General features: G+C 41.9%; 1 protein-coding gene across 18 annotated transcripts in view; it reads left to right on the forward strand.

The window, feature by feature from the left end:
* Positions 1-11,123, forward strand: part of CCDC91 (coiled-coil domain containing 91) — a 143,253-nt gene extending 132,130 nt beyond the window's left edge. For all 18 annotated transcript variants that reach the window (XM_077930843.1, XM_077930844.1, XM_077930848.1 and 15 more), the window contains one exon: positions 5,875-11,123. In XM_077930843.1, the coding sequence (XP_077786969.1) occupies positions 5,875-6,006 (132 nt within the window). In that variant the 3' untranslated portion in view covers positions 6,007-11,123. The remainder of the gene's footprint in view (positions 1-5,874) is intronic.
* Positions 11,124-11,402: the final 279 nt, after the last annotated feature.

Raw genomic sequence — 11,402 nt, forward strand, 5'->3', positions numbered from 1 at the left:
GAGTTTTTTGTCTTGTGAGGCATTCGTCTTGCAGGGCACCACTGTAAATGGGGAAATTATTCTGTAATATTTGACTTTGAGGTTTTTTAAAAAAATAATAACAAATGAAGTTGTGCCTCTAACAAGCTCAGTGGCAACCATTTCCTTTTCTCATTAACCCTCTGGCGTCTCATGTATTTCCTCTGGAGCATCCGCTGCTGTCAGAGGCAGGATACTGTGCATATCCTTTAATATCTGCATGAGGAGAACAGGTACACTTCTGTTCATCAGCTGAGTGGTTAGGTTCATGTGGTGTTGAATGAGACAAGCCATTTCCAGCCTGAAAAGCTATGAAGGAGTCGGGTGGGGAGACGGCAACAAACCTTTCCTCCACTGAGGCTCCAGAGATTTAATTTGAAAATTAGAAACCAACCCTTGAAATCTTGAAACAGCAGGCACCTATTCCCACCACCTTCATAATAGATGTAATAATGATGATGAGGAAATCTATGCACACCTTTCCTATATGCAAGTAAAGGAAAAAGGTAAAGGACCCTGAACAGTTAAGTCCAGTCAAAGGCCACTATAGGGTTGTGGCACTCATCTGGCTTCAGGCTGAGGGAGCCGGTGTTTGTCTGCAGACAGCGTTCCGGATCTTGTGGCCAACAGGTTGGAGACCTTTCTGCACTGTGACTGAAAGTTTCCAGCAGTCTGTTGCCTATTTTGGTCCATCCGTGGAGAGGCTAATGGGTGAATGGTCTGCCTTCGAGCAGCAAGATGGGCCAAAGATCTTCCTGGCTTTGGAACTTTGTTTGGGGGGACCTCTGCAGGCATTGGCAACTTAGTAATGGTGAGCAAGTGTGCCTGAAAGACACCATGCCTATTATTGCCAACTTTTCTCTGCAGTTCATAGGCAGAGTCCTGAGGTTTCTTGAACTTTCATCTTCAGATTTATCACCAGTGGTGCGTTCCTGGAGGTCTCCCAGCAGCAGCGAGGTGGGCAGGGCTGCCTGCTGTTGCAGAAGCAGCAGCCTGCATGTGCCTGGAGCTGCAGGCAGGCGTTCTCATGATCCAGCTTGGCCACTTGCTGCTCAATCTTCTCCAGCAGCTCCTGCTGCATCTCGACGATTTTGTTGAGTTCCTTGAGGTACTCCGCTGCTTTGCTTGGGTTCTCTGCTGGGGTCTTCATGGTCCCAGCCAAACCACTGAGAAGGCTGGTGACGGCCTTACGCTGCGCTTGACTGCAAGTGCTGAAAAGGGACAGTGCTAAGCCATGCCAAGCAACCAGTCTAGCTGCACCTTTCCCCCCTTTTCTTCTGCACAGTTGCAAGTCTGCTTCTTTACTAGGGAGCACCGACACAGCTGCTCTTACTTCGAGCCACCATTGCTCAAGGGCCCTCCTACAGCTCTCAGCCAGGCTTGCTGTGGCTGTGCCTAGACCCAGAGGGTCCAGCTGTTCTGCAGAGCCTCTTGACCTCTTAAGGTTTTGTGCGTTGATTCAGTACTTTGTTAAGTTTTGTTTGCTACATTTGGGGGGGAAATGAATGTTTCATTGGAGTACCAATCTAGCAGGCTGCTATTTTAATGGAACATTTATTTATTTTTTATAAATAATATTTATTAAAGTATTCAAAATACAGAAAGTAAAGATAAAGATAAAATACAGAAGATAAAAGTAAAAATACAGAAAGTAAAGATAAAAGTACATTTAAAGCCTTATTTTCATACATCCACTTTCTGGGACTCCCCCCTCCCCCACCCCTACCGTATTCCCCTTTCATATTATTGTCTCCACAAGCTCTCAAGAGCCAGTGTGGTGTAGTGGTTAAGAGTGGTAGTCACGTAATCTGGGTAACCGGGTTCGCGTCTCCGCTCCTCCACCTGCAGCTGCTGGGTGACCTTGGGCCAGTCACACTTCTCTGAAGTCTCTGAGCCCCAGTCACCTCACAGACTGTTTGTTGTGGGGGAGGAAGGGAAAGGAGATTGTTAGCCGCTTTGAGACTCCTGAAGGGGAGTGAAAGGCGGGATATCAAATCCAAACTCTTCTTCTCTCACTTCTAATTTAAAGCTTAATTTGTTTACCCCATTATTCAAATTTAAATTTATACAATCCTCATCAATACCCTTGATAGAAAGACAAAAGTTCTCTCCCCAAGGCCCACCCCATTTTCATTCCACAATTTCCCCTTTTTTATATAATAAAAACACCCCACAAAATAGAAATGTAAAGAATAAAAAGTATAGTAGAAAAAAGAAAACCAATTCAAAAGATAGTTACAAGCCTTTGGATTCTAATTCCCCTCCCCCCCTTCCCCGGTTTAATTTCCCCCTGTCCACCAATCTATGTTGTCTGCCTGGAAATCTTAAATCCATCAATCACATTTTTTCCCCAACTCCTTGCAGGTTTTTTTTCTTTTTTAGAATTATTTTTAAAGTTAATTCCTTAGTCTTTAATCTTTAAAACTGTAAAACTATAAAGCTCCCCCCGTTGTTCTTTCCAAGTTATAGTCCAGTTTCCTCTTGTTCCGCTGCTAAAACGTTCTAATTCAGAAATTTAGTAGCTCTGCAGGGGTTGTTGTTATTCAGGAACAAAAACTTGCGTTCAGTCCCTTCCTTTCTTCAATAGAAAATTCTATCGTCTCCTTTAGTCTGAACACCCTGTAGACAAAATACTGTTTCAGTTTTGCAGCTTTCCCAGGAGATAACCAGTTCTGTAAAATTCCGAAGGTTTTTTTTCCCCCCGCTTACGACCATCTTTGTAATGTCCCCAAGTCTTAGCAAATTGTAACAAATTGTAACAAATTTAACCAGCAAGGTCCTCGTAATAAAATCCTCTTTAAAATTCCGACTTTGACAGCTACTTTGACAGCTGTCAAAATCTCCGGCTCTTTTCACCAGGCTCTCTCCTCAATCACCCCGGTTCCCAGGGGGGGGGGTTACGTTTTCCTTCTCCCTCAATTCTTCCTCCAGCACAGTTCTTGTAGTTTCCCATCATGGAATTCTTAGTTTTTATCAAAAATACCATTCTTTTTGGGCCTTGGTTTCCCAATCCTTGTTTTAGAATGTTTACAGTAGGGAGGGGGACTGACTTCCTTTTTGGATCCCCCCCCCCCCGCTCGTCTCAAATCCGAAAAAAAAATTTTTTTTCTCCTTTTGAACCCGATTTCCAAATTACTCACGGGTTGTTGTTAAAAGTCCGAATTCTCAATGGAAGAAGTCAGCGCTCTCCGCCGAATGGCATGCGGCTTCGCTCGGCAGGGATAGCAGAGGACTCAAAGCACCACGCTTCTCCCCGGCACCCGATCCGTAGCCTTTAAAAAGGCTCCTTCACGAGTCATAGAATCATAGAATCATAGAATCATAGAATCATAGAGTTGGAAGAGACCACAAGGGCCATCGAGTCCAACCCCCTGCCAAGCAGGAAACACCATCAGAGCACTCCTGACATATGGTTGTCAAGCCTCTGCTTAAAGACCTCCAAAGAAGGAGACTCCACCACACTCCTTGGCAGCAAATTCCACTGTCGAACAGCTCTTACTGTCAGAAAGTTCTTCCTAATGTTTAGGTGGAATCTTCTTTCTTGTAGTTTGGATCCATTGCTCCGTGTCCGCTTCTCTGGAGCAGCAGAAAACAGCCTTTCTCCCTCCTCTATGTGACATCCTTTTATATATTTGTACATGGCTATCAGATCACCCCGTAACCTCCTCTTCTCCAGGCTAAACATGCCCAGCTCCCTTAGCCGTTCCTCATAAGGCATCGTTTCCAGGCCTTTGACCATTTTGGTTGCCCTCCTCTGGACACGTTCGAGTTTGTCAGTGTCCTTCTTGAACTGTGGTGCCCAGAACTGGACACAGTACTCCAGGTGAGGTCTGACCAGAGCAGAATACAGTGGCACTATTACTTCCCTTGATCTAGATGCTATACTCCTATTGATGAGGCCCAGAATTGCATTGGCTTTTTTAGCTGCCGTGTCACATTGTTGGCTCATGTCAAGTTTGTGGTCAACCAAGACTCCTAGATCCTTTTCACATGTACTGCTCTCAAGCCAGGTGTCCCCCATCTTGTATTTGTGCCTCTCATTTTTTTTGCCCAAGTGCAATACTTTACATTTCTCCCTGTTAAAATTCATCTTGTTTGTTTTGGCCCAGTTCTCTAATCTGTCAAGGTCGTTTTGAAGTGTGATCCTGTCCTCTGGGGTGTTAGCCACCCCTCCCAGTTTGGTGTCATCTGCAAATTTGATCAGGATGCCCTTGAGTCCATCATCCAAGTCGTTGATAAAGATGTTGAATAAGACCGGGCCCAAGACAGAACCCTGTGGCACCCCACTAGTCACTCTTCTCCAGGATGAAGAGGAACCATTGATGAGCACCCTTTGGGTTCGGTCAGTCAGCCAGTTACAAATCCACTGAGTGGTAGCATAGTCAAGACCGCATTTTACCAGCTTCTTTACAAGAATATCATGGGGCACCTTGTCAAATGCCTTGCTGAAATCAAGGTAGACTACATCCACTGCGTTCCCTTCATCTACCAGGCTTGTAATTCTGTCAAAAAACGAGATCAGGTTAGTCTGACATGACTTATTTTTCAGAAATCCATGCTGACTATTGGTGATCACAGCATTCCTTTCTAGGTGCTCACAGACTGTTTGCTTAATGATCTGCTCCCTCCCGATGGGCTGCACCTCACAACGGTTGGGAGGAATGTTTTTGCAAAAAATCTCAGAAACCTCACCAGGAGGGCTTTAAACTGACTAATGTGGGGGAGGGAGACAGTGCTCCTGAAGGTAGGAGTCTATCAATTGATGAAGATGATCATCCAAATGTCGGGAGGGCGCTAACGGTGCCAGCCGAGTCTCCATGTCCACGGCCTCCGTGGCCGTGGTTTTTAAGGGTCCCCGCGTCGCCGGCGCGGTAGGACCCAGCCCCTGCCGAGCAGGCTCCCTCTGGAGCTCGGAGGGAGTCCGCCATTCGGCGATGGCGCCAACCCGGAAGTCCTTTAATGGAACATTTAGAGCTTCTCCAATGTTGTTACTCATCTTCTGCTTGCTACACATAACAAGCAACTTAATTTTTATAAAACAAAAGCAGAAAACAAAGACAATTCCCTGGGAATCCCTTAAATTTGATTTATATGCACTAAAGGGAACAAAAGTGTCATATTTATTCAGAGATCATATTAAAAGAATTCAGTAGCTAAAGAGAATGAAGGAGTGAAGCACATGTATTCTAAAATTTCATTAAAAACAGATTATTAAAAAATACATGGCTTGCTTTCCTGGTTAAGAAATTTGACAACACCATTAGATATGTGGAAATCCTGTTGATTGTTATTTATATTCTGACTCAATTTGCAGGAACAGCTAAGATGATCTAAAGCCACTGCTTGCCTTGTAATGATGAAATATCTACGTAGACTCACAGATTTAGGTTTTGTTTTTCTCTTTCATATTTGAAGCTGAAAGGAAATCAGCCATTGGTCACGCTTTCTAATATGCAATGTACTGAATTCCCACAAACGTCCAGTGGGTTGTATCTGACTAAGTCCTCCATTGTTGTTGTTGTTTAGTCGTTTAGTCGTGTCCGACTCTTCATGACCCCATGGACCAGAGCACGCCAGGCTCTCCTGTCTTCCACTGTCTCCTGCAGTTTGGTCAAGCTCATGTTGGTAGCTTCAAGAACACTGTCCAACCAAAGTCCTCCACAGAGTGGACCTATTAACAATAATGGGCCTGAGTTGGTTATAGCCATTAATTTCAATGGATTTACTCTAAGTAGAACTAGCACTGGATACAGCTGAGTGTCGTTTAATAAGGCAAAGTGTTCACTGATTATAGTTGCAATTCTTTTTCTTAATACAGATTACTTTTCTAAGTATATTTTTCTTTTGTCCTCACAGATTGATTGTGTTATCCGTCAACGTAGCCTATCAAGTCTGGAATTGTTCCTCTCTTGTGCACAGAAACAACTGAGTTCTTTATTACATGAAGAATCTACATTAGATGCAGAACAAAAGAAACTGTCCCTCTAAAATCACAGAAAATGTATGTAGTTACTAAACTAAATGCTGCAGATGATCATTCTAAGACACTGAGAATTGAGGTATTGATTCAAGATTAATCAGATGGCCTTATTTGTTTTAGTCTTTGATTTTCACTTTCATAGCCATATGAAATCTAGTTAAAGGATGCCTCCAATAAAGGGTTTTACAATGGCAACTTTTTATCACAAGGGTTTCAGTAATGACTGAAGAATGCAGTAACTGACAAGTCCCTGTTGAATAACTTCAGTATCACATTCTTTGAGAAGAAGCTCATATGGTTGCTCATTTAGAACTCTATACATGTTATTTATCACTCTGTTAAATGCATGTAGAATCTTATTTTTCATTCCAAATCCATTTGACTAGAAGCAGGAGGTGGGAAACACTACCATTTACTTCTGGAAACACAAGGGGTAATATCTGAATTAAGTCATACAGAGAGCAGACTCACTGAACCAGTGGACTTCACTAACTTAATTTTATTGATTTCACTGGATGTGCTCTGGTTATGGATTAGCCTTAGTGTATTTAGCTAACTCTTTTGAAAATGAAAGAACACATCTAAAGGCTTCTAAATTCTCAAATCAAGTCAAATGAGAAGGTATTGAAGATATCTGTATGTTTTTCACATATGTATAATGTAATAATTCACGAGAAATCATTGCAGAGATAATTTTAAACTCTCTTAACTTCATTGCATTTAGCAATAAATAAAGTTTCCAAAAATAAGATAATAATTTACATGCTGAAATATTTAACAGCCTAGTTTTTCTATGCTTTTTATATTAGAAGTTATTCTTACTTTTCTTTATAATTTTTATAAGTTTTTTTCAGAAAAATACTGTTACAAAAGTCGTGTGCCTGCCCCTCTCTGCCAAGCAGTGGCAAGAGCCCATGGGGTCCCAGGCACCCCCACAGGGTCTGTGTCACTTTAGAGAATGGAAGACATGGTGGAGACTGTTGTGCTTTACGAAATATGGTTTATTCACCTATTTATACCTTCAGTCTGCATGGAGGGAGTCTAGATCTTATGGCATACACAGTTCGAGAGGCAGCATTGCAGGCAACCTTCAGCTGCTTTCCTCAAAGTTGGATCTCCGCTCTCTCTCTCCTCCTTCTCAGAAAACCCCTTGCTTGAAAACTCCATTTTCCTGTCCCCTCAAATGTACACCCCATCACTCACCCCCCAAATTAAAGGATTGCTCTCCATAGTGTCCCGTCAACACCTTTTGCCATGTTAGGTTTGCTTTTCACTAAGCCAGCCAGGCTGGTATGCATAAACCAGCCTAGAAATTCCTTTGCCGGCTTGCATTCTCTTTTCATATCACAAATAACCAAAACCCTGGCATTTATTCATTTCTAAGGTTTGCCCTAAATCCATAACAATACAGTTTGCTTAGTAGGATAGAGGTCAGGCATTCACTTGATGGGGTGACCTCTCCAAGCTGGCCAGCGACTGATTGCCATCTCAGCAGGTGGGAATCATTTTCCATTGTCTAGATCTGCACTGACATAGTTGCTGGAAACTGGAGTTCCAGGTGAATTTTAGAGAATTTATCCTGTTTTGCCTTGTTCTTTACTTTATGTATTTATTTTTCCTTCTCACCTCTTTTTCTACTTTCTTTCTCACTTTCCACATAAAGCACATGACTACAGGTGGGAAGGGGAGAAAGGAGAAAAAGTGCTTTCAACCCACACAGTGTCTGTGCTTGCACCAGTTAAAGCCACCTTCTCCCCATCCTAGTCACCTGTATCTTCTCTGCTTTCAAGCAGGACAAGGAAGGCGCACCTACTCAAATGCCACAGTAGGTGAAATGTCCATCAATATGGAGCAGGCCACCCAATATAAAAGACTTAATCAAAGGTGCCTGCTGGACAAAGATAGGACTACTGGAAATGCATTCTGCTTACCATTTACTGTATGACCCTGGAGAACAGACAAGTGGGAACTTTATATTCAGACATAAATTTATCTGGCTCATGAGTATCAAAAGATCTGCTGTATGCTTAGTTGGTTAGAGTGTGATGCTGACGATACTTAGGTTGCAGGTTCGATCCCTGTATGGGACAGCTGCATATTCCTGGGTTGCAGAGGGTTGGATTAGGTGATCCCCAGGCTCCCTTCCAACTCTACAATTCTATCATTCCACTTGGCAGTGTCCTATGTCTACTATTCATCAAACTTATAGCAAATAAAGAAGCAGAAATCTGGAGTTAATCCTGATAGCTCCCCATTGGTCTGATTTTCAGACTCCACAGCATCATAGAATAGCAAGGTTAGAAAGGGCCACAAGGGTCATGTCACCCCTTGCAATGCAGGAGTCACAGGTAAATGCCCTGCTAGCAATGTGCTCACATTGGAAACTACCAAGATGGATGGTTCTTACCATTCAGCACCAGTATTTCAACAGAAAGATTTTCCAAATGGTACAGTACTTAGATTTTGAACAGGAATGGTTTGAAGGGCTTTGGATACCCTGTAGATATATGTACTGGGTACTTTTCTGGCCTCTTGGTGCCTGGCACTTAAGAAGCCTTCCTGATATAGTTCAAGGATGGCAAGATTTCAAGTAGGTTGCTAAAAAAAAACATTCACAAGAAAGGGTGTTTAAGGGCTTTAGTACCAGCACACCCAAGTGTGAGGTAGATGCCTTGAATAGCAATTGCCACAGATTGGTGGGGATTTTCCTGTTCCCAAAGCGGGCAGCCTTATCCTTCCTACATACAGCTACCTATTCACTTAGGTACAACCAGTGGTTTGTTGTCTGGGGGGACGCATACCCCTAAACATTTTGTGAATCTTTGCACTTTTGTCCATTTACTAAATTTATTTTTTCCAATTTGAACTATAAAATGGTGGTTTTCTTGAGTCAAAATGAGAGTACCCCTAAACATTTTTTTTTTAGAAAAAAGCACTGGGTTGAACCATCCACCTGAGCAGCCAAGGCACCAAATCCTGGTGAAGGATGGGTACCAATGAATCCAGATAAAGCTTACTATCCAACAGAAACACAAGTCAAAGGAGAGATAGTAAAAACTGAAACAAGAGGAAAAATGCAAAGAAGATAAATATATGACACAAAAAGACAACTGAACCAATTTCCCCCAGTACCGGTATACTTAAGTGGGTGGAGTTAGGCAACACTCTGCTGCTATTAATTAGTGGGCTTAATAAGGGGCAAAAGCTGAAGAATTCTTTAAATTAGAAGACCTAGAATGGACTGCATACTTGCAAAGAAGGAAAGATAGTAAGGGATCCAACACAGAAAGAGAGAACAAAAACAGAGTTGGGGAAACAGGCAAGAGGTTTGGAAGGGTCACGATTAAGATACTGTGTGCACAAGAAATAAAAAATATAAGATGATTTTATACTCATCAGGCTAAAATTATATTAATGTTAGTTAAATGGATTATAGCTGCCAGAGAGAGAAGATAAATTGAGAAAACAACCCCAAGCCTTAAAATCTTGGGGGACAACCACAGCTGAGGGGCAGAAGAGAAAGGAATCCAAACAGAAAAACGCCGGCTAAATAAGAACTCTTAAGACACATGAGTTAAATGTGTTGCCCAGAAAGAATGTCCTTACAAGCTATACCAAAATAGCAATCCTGTTTCACTGATTCAATCCATGCTTTTCTGGCAGTACAAAACATTCCACAAATCAAGTATAATTTAAGAACCTCTCTCGTTTATGCTCTGCTAACACCAGCCCTAAAGGGGCCATTCCTCTACGGAGGATGACCATAACATCCACACCCACTTCCTCCACCACCATGAGAGCCCCAACAGACTTGCAAGTGGAAAAAGAGCAGATTTTAAGGCAATAGTTTCACGATAAAGAGCACTCTTCTGCTACAGTTGCCTTTGCCGGTGGATTTTCATCAAACATTCTACAAGAAAGGAGGCCACAACCAATGTTATCAAATGTTTTTGCTGCTTGACAAAAAGTGACTGATTTTCACATTAGAAATAAAATCAGCCTAAATGCTGAGGGGAAAATGCCATTAGGGAATTAATGGGGCCTGACCTTTTGCTACAAATACTCTTGACAAACTGTTCTTTTTTTATTCTTTATTAAACAGAAAGTTGATGATGTAGGTATATTAATATTCTTCCAATTTTATAAATAGAATGACCCAATATCACCATTCCAAGTTGGCAAATCTGTGTGTTTTTTGTGCATCCTCATAGCATAGTCAGCAAACAAAATCACTGTATACGTATAACTAGGTCTAAGGCTGCAAAACAATCATGGATCACAGTCTTGAAGCTCTTCAAGCACTGGATCACCCAGGATATGTCAGTAGTTCTCATGGGGCCATGGTCATTCCCCCTTTGGTTTCCTCAGACATAAGAATATAAGAAGACCCTGGTGGAACAGGCCAAAGGCTGATGTTCCAATACTGTTCTCACAAGGGAAGCCCACATGCAGAGCTAAGAAGCTAAGCCAGAATTCTTGGGATGGGTCCAACAAAAAATTGCTCAGGAAATTAAAACTCATGGTAGCGGCATGATTACAAAGTGGCTACATTAAAAATCATCCTCAAAGAAAACATCAGAAGAAATTATACTGGAAATTATTGGTGATTCTATTGACAAATCTACTCCAGAGAGTGGTACTTCTACTCTCTATCTACAGCACTTGTGTTATGAGCAACACAGGACTCCTACTTTTCCCCTTCTGCTTTTTAACATTTACACAAAACTGTTGCAGATCTGCAGTGATGTGCCAGCAATATGGCGATTCCAAAATGGAGTATTTTTGATTAGGCCAATCAAAATACCACAAAATAGTGTAAAAACTTTGTGGCATTTTGGTGGGCATAATAAAGATATTTCCCTAATTTGAATTTAATATATTTGCATTATTGTGAAGACACTCAGCCCTCTTCCACTTTTCACCACACAGTCCATGCCCTCTTCAACAGAAAAAAGGGTCTTGCATTATGTACATGGCCTCAGTCATCCATAATGATGCAGTATCTAAAAATGTCCTGGTGGTTTCCTTTGCACAGTGGTACCTTGGTTTACAAACAGTCTGGTTTGCATATGTTTTGGATTACAAACATGTCAAACCCGGTTTGCAAACTTTTTTTGGATTACAACCCATTTTTTTGGATTACAAACAAAAAAAATTTGGAGGCCCCATTGCCAAAAGCGCACCTTGGGTTACAACCTGTTTGGGTTTACAAATGGACCTCCGGAACGGATTATGGTTTTAAACCAAGGTACCACTGTACAAGGAAGAAATTTCCAAGCTTGACATTTACTACTTAACTTATTTGCACACGATTGCTATGGATAAAAGAGCCTTACTTTATAAGGAACTACAGCTGAGGGTGGAAGCAGTCAATGACATGAGCTTTAGAAAACCTAACTTTGTG

This window comes from Podarcis muralis, chromosome 6, assembly GCF_964188315.1.
Source record: "Podarcis muralis chromosome 6, rPodMur119.hap1.1, whole genome shotgun sequence".
Taxonomy (NCBI): Eukaryota; Metazoa; Chordata; class Lepidosauria; order Squamata; family Lacertidae; genus Podarcis; species Podarcis muralis.